A 21,636-nucleotide genomic window follows, 5' to 3' on the forward strand; every position below is an offset into this window, starting at 1 on the left:
ACTCAGTGTTGATGGTATTCTTCCTCTTGCTGAGACTACACACATGAGCGAGCATAGATTCAAATTGAAGGATGGTTGCAGGATATATGTACAGAAGTTTGCTTCTTCAGAAAACTAACCAGAAGAATCCCAAGAGATGACTGGGATAAATTTGTTAAATCTTTAGAACGTGATATCACGGGCCCACAGAGAAGAGGTTTTAAAAGTTTTAAGAAATTAAACTAGACGCAAATGATCAAATAAAAACCAACTCCATCTCCCAAGCAGAATGGAAGCAACACTATTCCAAACTATGGTATAACCCAGGCACTAGGCAATTGGAAGATGAATCTGTGATAACCAAAGATGAAGAAAATATAACAATGGAAGAACTAGAGTTAATATTACAAAAATCAAAAAACCGAAAAAGCCCAGGCATAGACAATTTGAATGCAGAACTATTTAAATATGGGGGCACCTTACTAAAAAACGCACTACTAAAATTATTTAACATCATATGGCATAAGCACTAGATACCCAAAGATTGGGAAACAGGAATGGTAATCAATTTACACAAAAAAGGCTCCAGAAATAACCCTAACAACTACAGAGGGATAACACTGCTCTCAACTGCTACAAAGCTATACTCTAATATACTAAAGAATAAACTTAATAAATACAGTGAACAATTCTTAGAAGAACAATGTGGGTTCAGAAAAGGGCGAAGCACAATAGATGCCATTTTCTTACTACAGCAAATTTTGGAGAAAAGAAGAGAATTCAATCTACCAACATTTCTGCTCTTTATTGATTATGAAAAAGCATATGACAATGTAAATCGGGAAAAACTTTGGCAGATTCTACGTGAAGAAAATATCCCAACCCAACTCCGGAAACGAGCCTACATAAAAACTCAAGTCTGTATAAAATATCCTAATGGCCAACTATCAGACCCAATTAACTCCAATAAAGGAGTGAAACAAGGATGTGGACTATCACCTAATTTATTTAATATCTACATTAATAAAATTCTTAAAGAATGGAAACAAACAATTAACAACGGAATACAGTTGAACAACAGGAATAAAATCCAAACTGTATTATATGCGGATGATCAAGTTATAATTGCAAAATCCGAAGATGAACTACAGATAGCGGCAAATGAACTTAATAAAATAGGTTAAAAAGTACGAGATGAAAATCACCACCTCAAAAACAAAATCAATGGGATTATGTGGAAAAAACATACAAAGAGTCAAAATTGTTATTGATGATAAAATAATAGAACGAATATCTGACTTTACCTATTTGGGAAATTTAATATCAAATGAAGGGAAAGACATCCACACTAAACTACAAAAATATAATAAAATGAATGGAATGATTAAACGCCACTTCTGAAAACAAATGACAACTGAAACAAAATTACGACTGCACAACATCACTTCAAAACCAGCCCTCTTTTACAGCTGTGAGACTTGGGTCATAAATAAGAAAGATACGCACAAACTAGAAGCAGCACAAATGATATTTTTAAGACCATTATTAGGCTTTACAAGACTAGACCACCAAAGAAATTTAGATATCCGCGAGAAATTAAAAGTAAATAACATAGTAAATGACATAAAGCGGTATCAGGAAAAATGGATCAGCCACATAGAAAGAATGAACCCAGACCGGATCCCAAAATTAGCCTTTAACTACAAACCTACAGGAAAGAGAGATGTTAGTCGACCAAGACAACGATGGCGAGATCAAGACCACCTCCAAGAGCTACAACGGAACAGGTCTTAAAAGACCTAAGCCGGACCAAGTTCATGATGATGAAATTTGCTTCTTTTTTTTTTTGGCTGCTTCCTTGTATCATTGCCACTTATGATAGTAATACAAACATTTCATAGTAACTTTACAGATAGACGGCTCTAATGAGTACTAACAGATTAATAAAAATAAAATTACAATTAAATAAATTTTCTGTTTCTACTCCGGCACGACAACCAAGTCAGTAGAGTTTACAATAAATCGTCAATACAAATATCGTATTTAGTAGTCACGGGCTTGAACCCCGGTTCACTCAAGGAACGCGTGCTATGCACTCTCGCTCCTGATCACTGGGCTACGTCAGGCTTAATGACACTGAATACACATGCAAGTCATAGATGACGACACATTAGTCAAGATAACATCACGGATAGAATATCAGTTGCTGATCAATAGGGAATTTGCACCTCCTCTGTTAATCTTGAATATGGTTCCGCTTCCAATGCAGGATTCAGAGCCATACAGCATGCTGTTGATGAGGCTATTAGGGATCTCGTGTGGCAACACTGATCCACCCGAGCACCTCAGTGCTCGTGGATGGTTGTTAAAGGGGTTGGAGGGCAGCAGTACGTATTTAAGAGCATTGCATGCATTGGATTTTGGTCAGGAGATGGCGCTGGCCACGTCAGTTGGATAATGGTGTTCATCAGACTGGTCAATTTAGTGCAGTGTGGTTGGGCATCATCGTCCTGTAATATAAAATTGTCTCCTGTTATACGCGCAAGGTCTCCAGAATGTCACCTCTGTGCTCATTCTGTCCCCCTATCCAGAGATATTCCTTTAAATGATACCATCAGGGGAATATCTTTCCTCTGAATGAGTGTACATCTCAAATCATTCTGCAGAGAAATAGGTAGGCTCGTCAGTAAGAAATAAACAACGCCATTAGCTTTGGGTTCGTGTACCACGCAATCCACACCAGTTCCAATCTGACCCTAACAGGTAGCAAGTGGTTATAATCACAGTCCTGCCACACTGCGTGGAAAACTTGAGTTCTACACCTAGGAAATTGGGGGAAAGGCTCTTAGTTTTTCCCTTACATCAACAACTATCTAGAAAGGGAAAATCTGCATGGAAAATGTTATGGGCAATGGAAAGTTCCATCCAGGCTTGCAAGATGGAACTTTTCATCTACTCAATGCCAAAGACGCGACAGAACAGTTTGCAGAATCTGAATATCCCGTAGAAATTAAAAATATAAATACTACAGCAGACAAAGCTGTTTTGGAGATCTTTCCAGCTTGAAGTATTCCTGTTATAATTAACATTTGATTTGACAGATAGCGAAAAATTAAAAATATATATAACTAGGGATTATTTGGGTTAGCACCAAAACAGCTCGTGCCATAAGAAGCCAGTGTATCGTATTGATGAATTGCATTTAATCTATGGACAGTTGTCTGTCGTGGAAACATTAGGAAAGAGAAACCTCCACACCCCATGAGACCAACTAATTCAACTTGAAAAGTAGTAATGGAAATCAGGTATGAACTTGGATGGTTTCCTCCATGAATATAGCTTATTTTTATTTCTGTATAAATGTCCCAGAATATTCCTGTGTGGAGGAGGTGGGAGAAAGAATTAGTATTCGGATAACGATCGCTTTCCTTAAAGACACGTTTCACAGTTTTTCGTGTATCACCTTGTACAAGTATACGTCCTCATTTAAGGTTTTCCAATGTCATCAATCTGGGTGGGAGGGAGGGAAGGAAAGAGAGAGCAAGCATACAACAATTTTCTGGCACCAAGCCGCACATGAGCAGAAGTATACAAAGAAATACTAACTGTAAGATGAATACCGATGGTATATGGGGAATTACTGTAGTGTAATATATGCGTATTCATCTATCCATATGATGCTAATGAATTCCTGAACATAAATGTAATTTAAGATGAAATGCAGCCATGAAAAGATAAAAGTAAGATATACAGTGACACTCTCAAGAGGCAAAAAAGACGTTGATCAGAAGGTAAAGGAGCAACAAGTGAGGTACATAATAATTCTCTTCAGTGATTTGTGTCCACTTACAGACTACACACAGTTCACGCCAGCCTTTTGCCTTAGCATTTTCATTATGCTGCGTGGATGAGACAATAAACATTTGGATGGGCCTCAATGGCTATTGAAGAATGTCATTCTCCCAAAATTAGCCGAGTTAAAAGCGGATTTGACATTAAAAATAGCCCAGTTTGACCACCGTTTCTGTGGTCCTCATCAGTCCTGCGCTACGGCATTATGTGTCATTACAGCACCGTGCCACGAGTATGGCTCATTGGGCTCGGAAGTATGAAAAATGTCCGCCCCCTAAATGATGTGTGGATTGCTCGTTCGCGGCATCTGTGGACTATTGTGAGCAGGCTACCGGCTTACGACAAGCCGGCGGAGCACAAAAATGTATGCACATAAACATGAAGCTGTCGGCCCCATTATTATTACTTTCCGATGTGGGATTATGTGGGCTAGTAGAGGAGAATGCCGTATCTCTAGCCAGGATGAAATGAAAATGTTGCCCCTGGGTTGGACTGACACGAGAAGTAAGTGATGGTAGACGCCCTAAACCACTCGGGTTTATGGCCACGGCGGTCTTTATGTAAAGTACTGCTTGTTAACATCCACTGATGGGTGTAGATGAGTTTTTTTTTTTTATGGGAGACTGTTAATTCCCCCTTTTCCCCATTTTCATTGTACTTTGGTTCAAATTGGCTGAAATACATCCAAATAAACTATAGACTGGAAGTACAAGTTTCTATTTACAATGAATCATCATAGAAGAAATGGATGGCAATGATGAACGATGCAAGCGACAGATCCTTTCTTCTTTTGGCTTATTTTTCTTCTCTGCCTAAAGAAGTTACCCTGGCTGTCTTCCTCACAAACGAATATACGTATAATAGAAAAGACCGGCTTTCCTTTCTTGTAGTTGTCTTGCAAAGTTTTTCTGATTCTTTTTCTTATTGATTGCTGCTCATCTTTATGGATCCTTTCTCTTTTCCATTTTCTAGCTTTATGTACCGAAATATTAGCAATGAAATATTAGTTTACCTCTCTCTTCAACCATCTATCTTGCACTGTACAAAGATTATCTTCCATTCTACATGACGGCGTACTGAAGAAACTGGTAATCTTTTTCTTTATACTCCCAGAAATGAATCATTCAAAAATTCAAATGGAATAATAGATAAATGCGTACCTGTCTTCTTCCTCGTCTTTTTGTCACGAATTTAATACAGTATATTAATCAGGTCCGGTTGATAATATAAGAGAGAATAACCGATTAAACTAAATAAAGAAGATTTTTGTGAAACAGCATACGTTGCACCTGGTACAACTTTTATCATTTTTATGTTCTTTCCTTGTCTTGCGAAGTCCGACTTCTTCTCTCGCGTTGATCTGTGTGCATAACTGTCAGCTGCACCTAATGTTAGAAATGAAAAAGAGGTACCACTCGCGGTTATTATATATATATGTGGGGCATATTTGTGGAAGGTAGCCAAAACAGCGCTGCTCTCGTGCAGTTGACACGCTGAGATAAGATAAAAATACAGAATTAATATTTAGATTTTGGGACTTTTCCAACAAAGATTCTTTCCTTAAGTTAATTGGAAATATTCTCGCTGAAATGAGTGAAGTGATTATTAATTACGAATAATGAGTATATCCATCATCTTCTACGCGGAACTTGGATTATTGTTAATCAGTCATTTGGATTTTCATACTTGCATGGCAATGAAATGTTCAATTAGATTATTGCGTGAATCTTGTTGAACACGTGCGTGCTCTTCTTCTTCTTCCATCTTTTTGGACTACATACAGGTCTCTGCCTAACTCACCCACCAAACATTTCATTTCGTTTTTTTCGACCGACGCATTTGTTTATCAACTGTTATAAATTTCCCAACAAGTTCTGTAATATAGAGGTCACAGAGAGTGGTAACTTTTGCTATAATTCTATAAAATTAAGACGTATTCCAGATTAGCATTTTCGTGCACTTCTGGTCCTCAGAAAACTTTATAGCCGTAATATGGTTGTTGTTGTTTAGTGTTAGTGATCATCTCATGATTTATAGAAACATCTGTTTGCTCTTCCAGTGACTGAAACAAACTCCAGTTTGAACTCGACGGCAATTGCTTGCTGTCAGGAAGGGTTAAGTATTATGAATTTATGGCCTAGTTTTTGTAAAAGAACATTTTATGATATTCTCTTTCAAGAAAAAAAGGTAAATTTACAAGTAGGGTTTACAAATCTAATGGCCACGTAAATTCCAAATCCGTGTAATGCAAGTACCATGTTTCCGGAGGATGGGGATCATCATCAATTAAGTGTTTTTGACCTTGACACGGGCATCAAGATGGGGGCTTACGTATACGAGCTTAGAACCATTATAGGGGAGAGTGTTATTTTAAACAGGATGGAAGCATTTAAGAAATTAAGGTGAGTGCCACTTGATTGATATTTAGTTTCTTTCTTCCTTCTCTCTATTTTTCCGATTTCCCTCTTTTCCTTTTCACTCTCAGTTTTCTTGAATAGTCTGATTTTAGATTCAGAATAGGCAGATGACGAAGGAAAAATCAAAAGAGCAAGCCCACCTATGAATTTTGACGAATACCGTGTACATTATTTTCCTGCAGTTGTGTTAAGTTCACAAATAAAGAATCTTTGCACGTACACAACGGACAACAAACTCTTAAAGAGAAAAACAACAACAAAAAAAGTGTCTAAAGGCAGTAGAGATTATTGATTAGTCACGCTTGGCGACTTTTTAAAATATACAGGATAAGACTATATAAAAAAATAAAATATTCTGATGCCTTAAGGCTTCATTATAGAAGCTTATGATGCCAATAAACAAAGTTTGTTGGTTACAGAAAAGGCATCTATATTTATAGAGTTTAGATAAAATCATGGTCAACAAGCATTCAAAGACAATCCAGATGTGCACTTCGGGAATTTTAACTGTGTCCACTTCCGTGAGAAAGTTAAGGTTCCTCATCTACTATCATGGGAGTCTAAAGTATCAAGGAACTCCACTAACAAACGCAGATCTTTCCCATGATGTAATTTTCCTGTCTTGTAATTATTCTGTTAATAGGGACGCAATTTCCCAATGTCACCAGCTACCATCAATATTAAATGGGTGGGTGCATCGTCTGATCTTCTGGCATAATACAAACAGTTCAAGTTTCTCCCTATCCGAAGGATTATGTTATTTCCAGTAGTAGTAGTGGTGTGCGACTTAATGATACACTAAAATCATTATCCTGAAGGGTCAACTGCTGAGAACGCACGTGTTCATTCAACTACTGACCTACACAGGTAATACCGAGGTCAGACGAGTTTAACCGAGTTAGCTCTACAAGAACTGACGTGCAAGGCTGCTCGCATTAATAGTATGCGATGCATATTATTAGTGCGAGTGCCATCGCAACATCAATTATCCGAACTCGATAATGATATCCACAACCATACAGGTTTAAGAGTGGTCGCCTACGCGCTAAAGCTAGATCTGTCATGTGTTTGGCAGCTTCAGGGTGGGTTTGGGGTCTGGCTGGATAACGATTTATTTCAACCTGTTGCTTCGAGTGTTTTTGTTTCGATGCTTTCTTTTTTTTTAAACGCGTTTGGAAATATGTTTCGTATTTTCAAAAACAAAAGAAAAACTCTTATTGTAATCGCAATTGATGCTGGAGTTGACACTGAAGCAAACCTCCGAGACTGAGGGGAAGGGATTTAACTCAACAGAAAACGGACTGAAAAAGATAGTCTAGAATTTCAGATGGACATCATAAGTTTTATGAGCCTACTGCTGGATGAGTGCAAAACTTCCAGAACAAAAAGATTTTTCCATAACTTTTTAATTAATAGGAACATCTTGATTTCCATTTTAGTTTCTGAAGAAATTGAAGAGATTCGCAGCCATATTGTCACTTTGCTGATATATTATAGAAAAACATTCCATTATTATTATTAATCAAAGCCTCATTTTCACGATTTAATTACATTGATAATTTTTTGTTCAATTATAATTTCACTTATCAAATTTTTATTTTACTCTTATTTTTAATAAGCATTTTCATAAATTTGTCTAAAGCAAGAACGGTTGTTACCGTATGCGATTAATGTATGCCTTTTAATTTTTGACAAGAGGGGGTGAGTTTTTTGGATTTTTCACGCGTGGCCGAGTTAGCCACTGACCTCACAGTCGCATGGTTTTTCATTCCATATAATCGATCATGGAATGTATACAATATTTGTCTAGAATATTCGAAAGGTAAAACGGTTCACTCCTCACTCGAAACCGACTAACTCGGCCACAGTGTGAGAATGAGCCCATAAAAATCTTGCCGTTAAGATTCGAAGGGTTTCACACTATGGTTGATCTATGATAGACTGGATTTGAACATAGGCTCTTCCGTGTGGTGTGGACAGAGTGATTGTAATCACCTACCTCTTGCGAGGGGGGAGGTTACTTTCATAGCAGAACTATTGATCATAGCGCGTAATACTCTTCAGCCATGCCGTGCATCGAGAACACTGTATAATAGGATTGCAGACACTTTGAGGAGAACGGTATCGCAGATTTGGGCTACACACAGAGCGCTGACCGTACTCATCTGCATGAAATCATCTTTGGGATATGCTAGGTCACCGGGTCAGGGCACGACGAGCACTGCTCTCTTCGACTACAGTTGCCTTTTGTGTAAATATTTCCAGAAGGATCGTGGTTGCCATTAAAAAGAAAAGACATTTATTAATTTCTTTCATAACTTTCCGTTTGCTTGAAACTCTATGAATTTGTCAATACTATGTGAAGCTGTCTGAATACTTTTGAGAGTATTACGAGTATAGCGTTAACTAAATACATTTTCCATATTATCTGTAGTGCTTTATACATCATCTGGGACGTTCTTATGCTGACGGAACCTGGTAGTTCTTTTCCCAGGGTAGAAATCTTTATTCCATTCTGCTTTGATCTTGAAAATTGTTTTGCTGGAAACGCCAATCATTATTGTAATTTCCTTGCAGTGGTTTCTTTTTTTTTTATTTCAAGGGACATTTCCTAAAATAGAAAGAAAACATATAGGTCATGACGTTGAAAACTTGTTCCTTATTATTCTCCACATCAGTAAAAACGGTCTGAAATTACGTGAAGGGCATAAATTGCACGATCGTATCATGACTATTTTCGCACATGTGATAAACGAATTCAGCTTTTACTTCAATGTTAAAATAATTACAGCGCTGTCAGCATTTTTATAACCCAACGCAGGACTACTTCTGAAAAGTGTGAATGGGTCACGGTAACTTTAATAGTTGCATCATCTTGACATGTTGTCGGTTATATGAACGACGTGTGCACACTATGATAAAAACGAACATGATGTCGCGACCACTACTAAGACCATGCATTTACCGTGCGCGCGCATAATAGGATGTTTAAAACTAAATGGAGAAGCCACTAAGACCATGAAGCATCATCATGTCCTGTCTGTAAACTGAGTGTATTTAATGCCAGTTTACGCTTATGTTACTGGGAGTAAAACCCCCAGGCTGCGTCTGAGAACGACCAACCACAGTGGCGAGTGATAAAATGTCATTCCAGAAATGGTCAGACCAGAAATTTTTCTGGTTTGACCTCAGATGACAGAAACTGAACCGTGGATCATTGCAGGGTGACGTATCCACTGCAAAGCCATGCATCTTCACTCTCATTGTACTTCTCTTTTAGCACATACCTTCTATACATAACATATTTCTGGGTATAATCGGCATGGTAAATCAAAGATTAAAAACATGCCTTTGGCAAAATGATACCTAGGAGGAAGTCTCTTCAGAGTCGCGATCAGAATGCCGATAATTAACGCGCTGTCGAGCAAAATAGGAAAACTCGAGTAGCCAGCAGCATTGACCTTGAGGTGTAGTTTCACTGGGTCTGCCATTTCCCTCCAGAAGATGTCCGCGCCCGGGACAGCTAGATAGAGTGAAGGAACTGTTCCCTCTCTCTATCTAGACGCTGTTAAGAGTAGTCAAAGTGCATCTTTCCGAATTCAGGCTGTATCTGTAAAACTGTACGGTTTTTCACAATTTTATCTGGCAAAATCCTTTCCTCTTTGTCATGACCGCTTTCTTGTCAAAAACAGAACTGGCATTGTATGCCGTATTGACCTCACTTGTCTTGTATTTGACGACAGATTAATTATCATCAAAAAGTAGGAGAGACTGGGATCATCTGAAACACTTCGAATTTTCTCCCGACTTAGTTGCTGCAGTAGCTAAGAGATGTCTGAGCAATGCATCATCAAATTGTTCTTTTAAGCAAGCAGTATTGAACGCCATGTTTTTATTTATTTTGCATGGCTAAGTTAATTTAAATACCCTGGAACGGATGCTTTTTTTAGCTCGCGTTTTTAGTACGATTAAAATGTAGTATTAACTAAAATTTATCCTTTGTTCTTTAAACGAATTAATCCACGATAAGAAACATTGCTTAAGACCAGTGGAATTGATTTTTTTCGTTCTCTCTCTCTAGTATAAATAATTATTTTAACTAAGGGTGTGACCGAATTGAACTCTGCGTGGTACTTCTTTGTGTTCCTTGCCCTTGCTATTAATTGTTCAATTCTGAAGCAAAACTAAAGAGCAGTAAAGCCTATTTAAGAATGCATCTTAATGTTCACTCTCTCTGGTACACGATCCTGGTTTCTTAATATCAGATTGAAACTCCTCCGTCTCTTAAATTGGTTGTCGTAAGCGAGCAGCACTTCCATTAATGTAAGGCTGATTATAAGAAAGCCAGGTTGTTATAGTTTTATCTGATTTATTTAGTATTCACAGGACAACGTTCGGACTATTAGCTAGAATAAATCAAAGATGACAGTGAAGAGAGTAATTCATAAGTTACCGGATAATGCTACATTTCAGCTTCAAGGTATGTTCCAATTAATCGAGTCATTCTGTTGGTTGCCGGTTCTGACCTCCGTAGGTGACCTGCAACCTGTTCCAGAAGCTATTTCGTCTGATGGTAAGCGCGGCATGATTAGCCCGATATTAGTAGAAGCTCGTACCCATACACAGGGACATGTGTCCCCGGAATGATCGCTCTCTTCAGTAAAAACTGACAACCAGAAAAATATGTCCTGCGCTTGTATACCTTTTCTTTATATTTTTATTCATAATTTAAATCTATTGTCGTAAATATTTCAAGGGCCAAGGACATTACTCTTAAATGGCCACTAAGACGACAATTTAAGAAAGGAAGGAAGGATAAAAATAGTGTTTTTTTTTCTCGTTTCTTTTCCCTTTTGGCAAGTATATTGTTTAATTCTTGGATCAAATTTTAACAGCTGTAAGCGATGGACAATTTTTTTAATCTCCCAGACATCAACCATTTTTCTCCTGTGTACTTTCAATTATTTACATATACGGCTCCAAGAAAACGTGTTTTGATTGCTGCTCACTTTTCATTTCGGTCTTTATTCCTAGTTTAAATTCGTCCGGGTGAATATTTCAAGAGAAGTTAGAATATTTTAGGTTTACTTCTGGATCCATTAAAATAACCAATCTGAGAAGAAAGATGAAAATAACCTTTAGTTTCCTCTCTCTCTCTGTCTTACGACTGCTATGTTTATTGTTTAATTTCTTTAACCAGCTCTTATTTCTTTCCTGCCTCCCAGTTGCCAGTCGGCTGAGCCAAACGTAATGAGTTTTTATCCGCAGTCGTCATCCCCTAATTCTCTTTCCCCCCCGGACGTTCGTTCAATTATTCACATCAATTCCTTAAAAAGAACCAAGAATTACAAGATCAGTGTTTCATAGCACACAAAACTACCGAAGCCTAGGTTGTTGGAATCGTCTTAAATGGGGGAATTTCACACAAGGTGCTATTAGCAGCAACTTGAATGCTTCTCTGTTCCCAGATAATATAATTACGAAATTATAGAACTCAATAGTAGCTTATATTTAAAACACTACACTTTCTCCCTCTCTTTGTTAGAGCAGTGTACTCTACGAAGTCAAGTTCAGTTAACAATGAGACATTTTTTAATGGATTAATTAAATTCAGAACATTCTTCTTGTTTTTAAAGCTCGTTTGCTTAATTTGGATATAATTAAACAGATTTAAGCTTCTAATGTAGTATTTATTGAAAAACAAAATAATTAGATTAGCTACACAGTTAATTAGTAGAAAATAAAAATAAAAGAATCCTTTTAAGCTTTTTTTTATGCCCAATTTGGACACTGAAAAGCAAAACAAAAAGTGAATATGCAAATACTTATTAAAATAAACTTCTAATGCAAAAATCTTACTTTGTAGTAGCTTAAATACGTTAAAATATTTCATTCTAATTCTTCTTAGTGTCCGCAGAATCATTGTATTAACCAGATACCCTCAGGGTCAAAGCCAAATGGTCACGCGCATATTTTCTGAAAACTCTTGTACTCGAGCAAGCTCTTATTTCGACTTTAATAATGTATTATGTCAAAGGTATATCAATTTAGATTTAAAAATAAATGTTCCACACGACCACATGGTCAGAAGAGTTTAGAATTAATCATTTTAACAATGAATATAGTTATTGACCATATTTATACTCTGTTCACTCTGATCCTGACATAAACAACCCCTTGGACTGTGGCCAGTTACAAGGGGTAACTGGGCACAGTCCAAGGGGATTGATCTCTTACCCCAAACAATCGCAAGATGAACCGACTGGTCATTGGCATAAGGAGATTAGTTCTACCAGAATGCAGCAATTGTTCTCGGAAGTACAGAGAAGTTGGACAAACCTACTCAAATTTGGAGTAAACTTAAAAACTAAATCAGCAAGTAATTAATGATATTTCTAGCAGTGGAATAGTTGACCGAAAATATTTTGGGAAACAAAAAGTGCATAATTTTTAGCAGTACTATTTATTACAACCCTCCTTCGCTTTTTGGAACATGACAATTGAAGCCCCTCAATGCAGTACTAATGGGCTTGCATTTCCATTAGTACTGCGTTGAGAAAGCCACGCTGCAGCCGACCTGCGAAACGTGCAGTGTGTGTGAGAAGCCATCATCCGACTCTGACTAATCACATCAGTCCACGCGTTATCCAAGACTTGGTTGTTGATGGCACTCGGTCATCAACATTGTGCATAATTTAACGTACAAATAAATTTGGTGGAACTTTGGGTTGTTTTTCACGCGCAGCCATTATTTATTCCTTTTTTTATTGTTATTATTCTTTGCATCACGAGCGATTAAAATATGTTTTGCAACATAATCGACCATTTGCCAACTCACGCTCCAAAAGAATGAAACGAGTACCTGGAGTTTCCTACCGATAGACAAGATTCTAGATTGATAAAACATGTGCTGTTATCAATTATTGTTTTTCGTTTACATTAAATTTTGCTTAATGCAGATAAAATTAATAGGGTTTACATGGGGTTGCAGTTTTTAGGGTTTTCAAATGATAATAATGCAACCATACTGACCGGGAAGTCGGTGGATTTGGTACCTTGAAAGAAGGAATCTGCCAAAAAGTATGAAGAGTGTAAGTAAGTGCTTATTTTGACCTAATAACTGAGATTAACTAGGCCTAACCACAGTCCCGAATAAAAAGGCCTTTAAGAAATTTTTCCAGTCGGAGGTTTCGAATCCAGACCTTTCTGAACTGGTGGAAAGCGACAAGCTACTACGACACTGAAGCCCACGGAGGGGAAGCTGCATAATGCATAAAAAATATCAAGATTTGGCCACAGTATTCGTCATCAGACCAGCCGGTTTTATCGCTGTTGAATCTTATGGCTTTGCAATGCAGCGGTGGAATGTCCATAAATGTAACAGCTGTTGGCTGTAGGGAGTGTCTTGTCAGATTAGACTTTTAAGCGCTTCACTGTGCAGCTCCATTGGCTCTCGTGCAATGGCAAATGTTTTTATTAATCATTATTTATTACGCAATTACAAAAGCAGGAGTAGATGGAAGTTGGGTTGTAATAAGCTTTGGATAATTTATTAAACAAAGCAATTTTAACGTACGTCGAAATGTATACAGTGCTAACCAATATTAATAATAGCACCTGTTTAATTACATTGAAAAATAAAACAAGGACAGAGTGAATACTGTTCCTATATAATAACGTCCTTTTTATAGATTCGATTATAAAGAGATAAGAGCACATTATTAAAGAGGAACAATGAGAACTTTGTTGCAATAAACTAACTTAGAACGATGTACAAAGGGTACTAGGAAAGTTTTGCAATACAGCTTTGTTTATTTAATTTTTTCAAAGTAATTTCCTCTACATTCAATACACCTCTCCATCCTCCGAAACTAATCTTTAAACCAGTTCTGCCAAGTTTCACTAGGGAGTAAAGCACACTCGTTGTCCCAAGCCCGTAGAAGGTCCTCATCACTGGAAAACTACCTCCCTTTTAGCTTCATTTTCACATGCGGGAACAGTGCAAAGTCGCAGGGAGCAAGGTCTGGACTGTAGGGAGGGTGCTCGAGAAGTGTCAGTCCTGTCGTGGTCAAATGTTCGGTGCAGGCTTTGGCACTGTGAACTGGAGCATTATCGTGATGGAGGTACCAGGTGTCCATTCTTGACTTTGGCCGCAGGTTCTTCATAGATCCAATGACTTTAGGCAGGCATTGTTCAGTATACCACTTAGCTGTGACTGTCTTCTGCATGTCCAAAACGACACGTTCCACAATTCCACTCGATTTGAAAAATACAGCTATCATTTTCTTCTTTACAGATCGGGATTTTTCTGACAATTACGGGTGTGTCGTCATCATCAAAGACCCAAACTTTGTTTTGAGCCTTGGTCGGCAGATCGTAATAGTACAGCCAAGTCTCGTCACCTGTCACGATGTTGTTCACATACCGAGATTGTCCCTTATCAAACTTTTTTAACATCTCCCGGCACCAAGTCACACGTCGTGTCATCTGCTCTTCAGTCAGTTGATGCGGCACCCAGAGAGAACAAAGTTTCTTCACGTGCAAATGATCTTGCAGAATCGAACGAATTGTTGGTGCATTTAGGCCCAAAGTATCCTCTATCTGTTGGTAGGTCACTTGCCTGTTTTCGTCAAGCATTTTCCTCACAGCAGTAACGTTTTCCTCCGTAACTGACGTTCGTGGCCTTCCCGGCCTCTCAGAATTCTCCAGAGTGAAATTTCCCCTTTGGAATTCTCTATACCACCTGAATATCGTTGTACGATGTAGACAATCATCATCTAGTGCAAGAGTCATTTCTTCTAAGCACTGGTCTATGGTTAAACCACGCACGAAATTATACCGCAAAACTGTCCTTATCTCATTTCGTGACCAAGATGCCATCGCAAGTACTTTACACTCTCACTACTAATGAATAACTGAGCCCATCGACTTGGCGCGGCGGCTACTATGCACGTATGAACATGTCTCAACATGCAGCAACAAGCAGCTTCCTGTGATTCATTGTTGCGTCATATTGCAAAACTTTCCTAGTACCCTTTGTACATATATAAAACCAGTGCATTTATCGAAATATCAAATTATCAATTGTAAAATTGCGTCTTAAAGTTTTATTATCTTCATATTTCTGGAAGCAGAAATATGAAGCCATCTTCAGGTCGTCATGATTGTCTCATGAATGAATTTATAGGTTTTCTAAGATCACAAGGAACGTTGGAACATTTAGAAAATCCTCTCAACCACCGACTAGACTGACTAACTAACTCCGTTCTGAACTAAAAAAAATAAATATTTCGTTTTAAAAAATCCATTAAATTACAAGTCGTAACCTGATTTAGTAGGATACTATAAGAATACTTTTTATTAGTCTAAATTACTTGTGCCCACTTCGTTCTTCCACTAAAGAAGAGGCTAAGAAACGTTTGCCCATATATCTTACGCAGCGTTCAGTGAGTAGGCCTATTTCACCTCGCCAAGCACTTCAGCGACTCCTCTTTCAGGTCACAAAATTCTTCCCCAGTCATTAGTCACCTGGTCACCGCATGGACCTCGCTTTCTGGTCATAATACAATTTGTCACCTGGCCGAGACGGAAAGAGCCGAATTCCGTCGTTGACGGGCAGTTTCCTTTATTGGTAGCTCGCCTAAGATGTTTGCCCAGCGTTGTCATAACGGATTGCTTAATAGTCGAAGACGGAACGTCACACCCTCATAGAAAGCGGACATTAGTTACCTGTTGGTGGACAGTACTGTGCCCGAGACGGTCCTTCTAGAGTGGCGGCGATAAATCTTCGTGTATGAGGTCGATGGTGTGAAAGGATAGGGAGAGTGGAAAGATGTATTGGGGAAATATCCTACAGCTCCAATAATAGCCTGTGGGTACACAAAACGACATTACAAGCTCCGGTGAATCTCTGTAATGATCGGTATGGTCATGGCTGTTCCTCCCCCCTTTCTACTGCATAATTCTGCCTCCCCAAACGGATATCGATCATATCCATCATATTAAATTCAGTAGACTTCCATAAGTTGTTTTTTTCACATGAATTTCACCGCGAAACATAAATAATTTGGAGTTTTGAGCTCAGCCATTCGTTGAAGGTAAAGATGGTACTTCGAAATGCATTCTCGGATTACCTGGGGATTAATATAATTGAATGAATTAGTTAATAGGTTGCCGAAGACAGCAGAAGCAGACAGTTCAAAATGCTCCATATGCACATCATCGGAGTTCGTGTTTAATGTTTGAAATAGTGAGAAATACAATAGAAATTGCTTAGATCATCTATCAAAGGAGCTTATCACGGCCCTTGCAAAAAGGTATGAATCCGAGCTACATTTTTATTGAAAACCGAATTCCCTGGTCTAATGCCAAGTACTGTACACGTTGGTGGGGGGGGGGGAGGTTATAAAACATGTTACATACAATGCATGTAATGCTGGAATATGAGCTCGCAATTATGTGTGTTTTAATCTATAGATGTATCGGAACTCATTAGTTAGTTCCATTTCATTTGTTGGTTGAACAAATAGAAAGCGAGAGAATTTTCTTTTTTAGATTCTGCCTTTCATTCTTTTCATTTCTTCGTTCTTTTTTTTTTTTTTTTCTCTCTTTCCTTCCATTCACCGTGTTCATTTTATCATTAAGTTGGTAGTTACTGCTACATGCCACGAAGCCAATGGCGTCTATTTTAGGAGATATGTGAGGCAACAGTTACAAATGAGAAAGCTTAAAGCAATGGACACATGCGCTATTTCGTGCGGTCGGCTTCTACGAAACTCAACATTGCCACTTTCCGGAGCGGATCCAGTCCCCTCCCATTTCCTCCTTTCTCTAAATGAACAAAGTAATAGGTCGTTGGTCACATTTAGGGAGCTCGTCTAGCCCATCTATACACCACGCCTTCGAGGAAGTGAGTGCTTACCATCATTTGTCTGCTTCAGATTCTTAACATGCTCTCTTTCCTTTCTTATCCTCAAAGGTAATTGTGTAAGACGCCATTTCATCACTTTGTGTCTCGCTCGCCAAACGCAGAACAGAGATGTGGAATACTTACCTGATTCAGGGTAGCTGCTACCCACAACTTGACGCTATTGCTGCAAATGGGAGAATGAATGAGCAGACTGCCTAACAGTTAAAGAGGGAGAGAAGGACACAAACATCGAAATGAGTAATATTTAAGGAGAAATAAAAATCTGAATGGAGAGAGAGAGAAAACATCAAAGAAGAACTCAGATCCGCTATGTAAATCCCCCCACCCAAATGGGGGAACTTTCCAAACGGTGGATAAAATTAAAACAAAGCGAATAAGAATTATAAGAAGTGAAGAAATGGATTGAGAAACGTAAGAAACGATTGGCTACAATTTCATTCCTCATCTCAGATTAGCAAATAAAGTGGGTCACTTCTGTTTTCTGACGGGTGAACTAAATCAACGGGGACAGCGTTCAAAGAAACATAAATGGTGGTAGGAGGCCTTGAACAAATTCATTTAGCCTATTGCAAATCAAACTTAGGAAGCAGTTTTAAAATTTAAATTTTATTTGCGCGCAGCTACCCATCTCCCACAAGTAAACGAGTATTTCCTTTTTGTTCCAAAAATATTCTCTGGACCCAAAAGTTGACAGTTATCACAGTGGATCCGCTGGGACATTTTTGATGAACGAGGATTCAATAGAAAGTAGTGGCAACCTTTTCTGATACTTCGCAAAACTCTGCAAATGAATCTGTTTACTTAGTTTAGCATACTATTAATGGATGAGGTGATAAGTCTTCCCATGTACTGGATTCCCAGCAGGGTCGATATTAACCCCCTGGAGAGGTCAATCGGCCTTCAAAGAGGGGTTGATGGATTATTTCTTATAATCCATCCATTAATATTAAAATGCGTGTATTTTTTTGGATGTAGGGAGGGTCAACGAATAAAATAAATAAATAATAATGCTTTAAAAAAGAAAAAAAATTCTACAATTCATGAGCCGGAGGCCCCACCCCTTTTTAATTCTTACGTATTTAAAAACGGATGCGTTGAGTCCAGAAATATTTCCACGATGGTGTGTATATATACAAGAATTGTATCTGCTAGCGAAACCAAAATTTGCACTCCTCAGGTGGAAGTGGGGTTGTAATATATGACTCCACTTACCCATCTGGTATTTGAGCAAGCGAGTCATGAAAAGACTTGGCGGCCATACAATGAGCGGACGGCTGTTATCAGACGTATGTTTGAATTTATTTTCGCAGATATAAGGTTCACTTATCTTTAGCGTCTACCCGAGCAACGTATAGCGAATGTGGGTATTTGCATAAACAATATAACTGTATTGAGAAACAATAAAATGTCCAACTCACCGCTTACTTCACGCGTCTCTAGTGCTAAGGGAAAGAAATCCAATTCCATCAAAAGTTTGGCAAAGCGTGTATAAATCTAGGGTGGGGAAGGCTGAAATATGCAATAAAAGCGAGGAGATATAAAAAGTGAAATATCCAATTCCATTGCGCACATATCGATTGAAACTACAGCAACATTATTATAAATACCAGAGCTGCACAGGCCTGATTTAAGAGGATAGTCGCAGTGTGTAACTTTGGATGGGAGACAACGCAACTAGTTGGAAATGGAAGGAATAATATTGCAGTTTCTAGCTGATTCCCATCGGACCAGAACCGGGGCATTCAGTCCACAACGATAGTTGGCAATTCCAATCGGATAAGTATTGTTTTTCAATTTGTGAAGGGGCAGAAGGGGGATGCCATTTGTCTTCAGTGCTAGATTCAGTAGCTCCTGCAAGTTATATTAACATTTCTCTGTTGCAAAAACCGATTGGGGATCTAGTAATAACTTTTTAATATTTGAGATTTGCGGCAATCTTTATAATGGATATTCAAAAACAACGTATAACTTCTGCGCCATAATATACAGGATGGTTATAAAGTCCTTTCCCACTTTTAAAAATGAATAACTCGGTATCTGTAGATCGTATCGAAAAGCTTTTTTGGTTTTTATTGCATCAGTATAAGTGGAAATTTTTAAACAATAAAAAAAATTTAATTATAAATTTGACCACCGGGGATTCTGCGATTAATTGACTCCATTGAACAATTTTGCATTCTTTATAAATGAAATAACCCTGAAATCTCTAACTTACGTCCAGTTTTAAAATGTTGTCTAAAGATTGAGCATTTTTAATTAAAGTTTAGTCTACCTATCGCCTAAGCCTAGAAATGGTCAACCGTCAAAAAGTGAATCAAAGCATTTATAAGGGCAACATCAAGCCCGATCAAATTCGTTGAGATTATTTAGTGCTCGCCATACATTTCGTGCAACTGGTATTCCCCCGAGCATGGTACATAAAACCTTAAGGGAAGGCCTTCACTTGTTTTCCGATAAAATCAAACATTCGCATCGATTGGAATCATAAGACTATCAAGTACTGTCGTGATTTCTCCCAGTGGACGACTGACAAGATTGCGCCGGATTTCACCTTGATAGATCTGTGGCACAAATTGTTGAAGTTTGGCTAGAGAAAACCCTCATGTGCACTTTGAGGAATCATTCCTTTCTTTAAAGGCTACAATATGGTGTTTATTGGCACACGCTATTATTCATCCCTTTTTCTTTGAAACTATTAACAATCAAAGATATTTTGACACATTAGACATGTATAGAGCAGCACGATTTCTTAGCCTATTGAAGACCAAAATTATCCTAGAATTAACGAACGTGGTTTGTATGGAAGCATAATTTTTATGCAGGATGGTGACATGCTCTATATTGGCAATGTTTAATAGCTCCTATACGAAATCTGCGCCGAAGAGAAAATTATCAGTCGCCATTTTCCACATCCTTGGCCTGCAAGATCCCAAACTTATTACATATTAGAAAATAATGGCGGACACGTGGGGATTCGATCGTCAATAAAAATTGGTGAAAAATTTAGCCTTGCGTTATTTTTTTTCAACTCCTCACCTACAACACGCACAATACAACACACACTGATGTGTAGTAAAACCATTAATATAGTTATTGTATTTGTATTTTTCTTATTATGCGTGTCTTATACAGTTCTGCATCTCTCTCTCTTACAGGAAGATGTCCTCTAAACGGAAGAGCCCCCCCACAAAGTTATCGACGGATGAACTAAACAACGGACCACTAGATGTACAGCTGGATGCCGACAATATCAACGACTTAGACGACGACAGTCAAGACCCTGACGAAAGTGACCATACCTTGGACTGTCACTTGGACGATGACGATAGAGTTAGTGGGGACTTGTTGAGCAAACTGGCAGAAGACGACTTCGCAGATGCCATGCAGACTTCCAACAGCATGGCAAACGATGACAGTTTAGTGGTGCACGACTTGCATGTGTCTCGACCGAGTCTCGATGTGGACGCAGATTCCTGTGACAGCTTAGCCAGTGACAATGGAGCACGAACGTCGACCATCTTACACTCTCGTAAGCAAAGGTTACTTCAGAGTGTATCATCCGCGCGTTCTGAGACAACGACAACAGACTCTGAGTATGACTCTGACGGATGTCTGAATGGTGCTCACGGACTTTCCGATGGAGGTCACTTGTTATGCGACCCTCGCAGTTCTCCGAAACTGATAAACCACCAGGAAAGCTTACGACCGCATACTGTGCAAGGACATAGCAAGCGGTCGATGGACGACGTTCTGAGAAGGCTGACTTCGAAAATGAACAGCAGCGCCACCCTACACGAAACCCAAGCAACCATTGGTGCTTGCCACAGTAGTATGTACAGAGGCTCAGTAGCCAGGTAAGTTCACTCGTTAATTTTTATAAACAGAAGAATTAACCAAAGTTAAAACACCTTAATTTTCGCCTACTCTTTGAATTTTGCTTGGATGTTTTCCAGCTTTTCAAGATAGCTTTCGATAGTAAAAGGCACATATACTCCTTACAAAATTGTACAGATACCATACATTGTTGGTTCATATTGCTATGTCAAAGACTGGCAACCACTTCCAGATCGGAAAGGTTAATCATTAGTGCTCTGCTCTTTAGAACGATTTCACAAACCGTGAAAGTTACCGCCGTGACAAAGATTATTCCGAAGGATGGATATGACTTTTGGTAAAACAGTGATCAAACACCATCCATCCAGACCGAAAACTGTGTGAAAGGTACTGATTGTCTCAGCAACGGTACTGTAGAATATTAGCTAGGAACTGTGCTGACAACGGATATTTCAGGTAGTGTAGCCAACTGCAACTCTCAACCACGGTAGGGACATTATGATATCCAGATTAACTGCAATTTAATAGTCTGCATCCATTGACTTCTCATTATAACGATAAACAAAAAAAAAAAAAAAAAAACACCTGTGACTACTAGATAAAAGGTATTCCATTGCGATAAGA

At 38.4% G+C, this 21,636-nt stretch overlaps 1 protein-coding gene across 12 annotated transcripts in view; it reads left to right on the forward strand.

Moving 5' to 3' along the window:
• The window catches only part of LOC150077316 (uncharacterized), a 635,658-nt gene that overhangs the window by 477,115 nt on the left and 136,907 nt on the right, over nt 1-21,636 (forward strand). For all 12 annotated transcript variants that reach the window (XM_090386756.1, XM_090386753.1, XM_090386761.1 and 9 more), the window contains one exon: nt 20,334-21,032. In XM_090386756.1, coding sequence (XP_090242882.1) covers nt 20,338-21,032 — 695 coding nt within the window. In that variant the 5' untranslated portion in view covers nt 20,334-20,337. The remainder of the gene's footprint in view (nt 1-20,333; nt 21,033-21,636) is intronic.

Source organism: Mastigoproctus giganteus, chromosome 12, assembly GCF_048544385.1.
Source record: "Mastigoproctus giganteus isolate SK-2022 chromosome 12, ASM4854438v1, whole genome shotgun sequence".
Lineage (NCBI taxonomy): Eukaryota > Metazoa > Arthropoda > Arachnida > Uropygi > Thelyphonidae > Mastigoproctus > Mastigoproctus giganteus.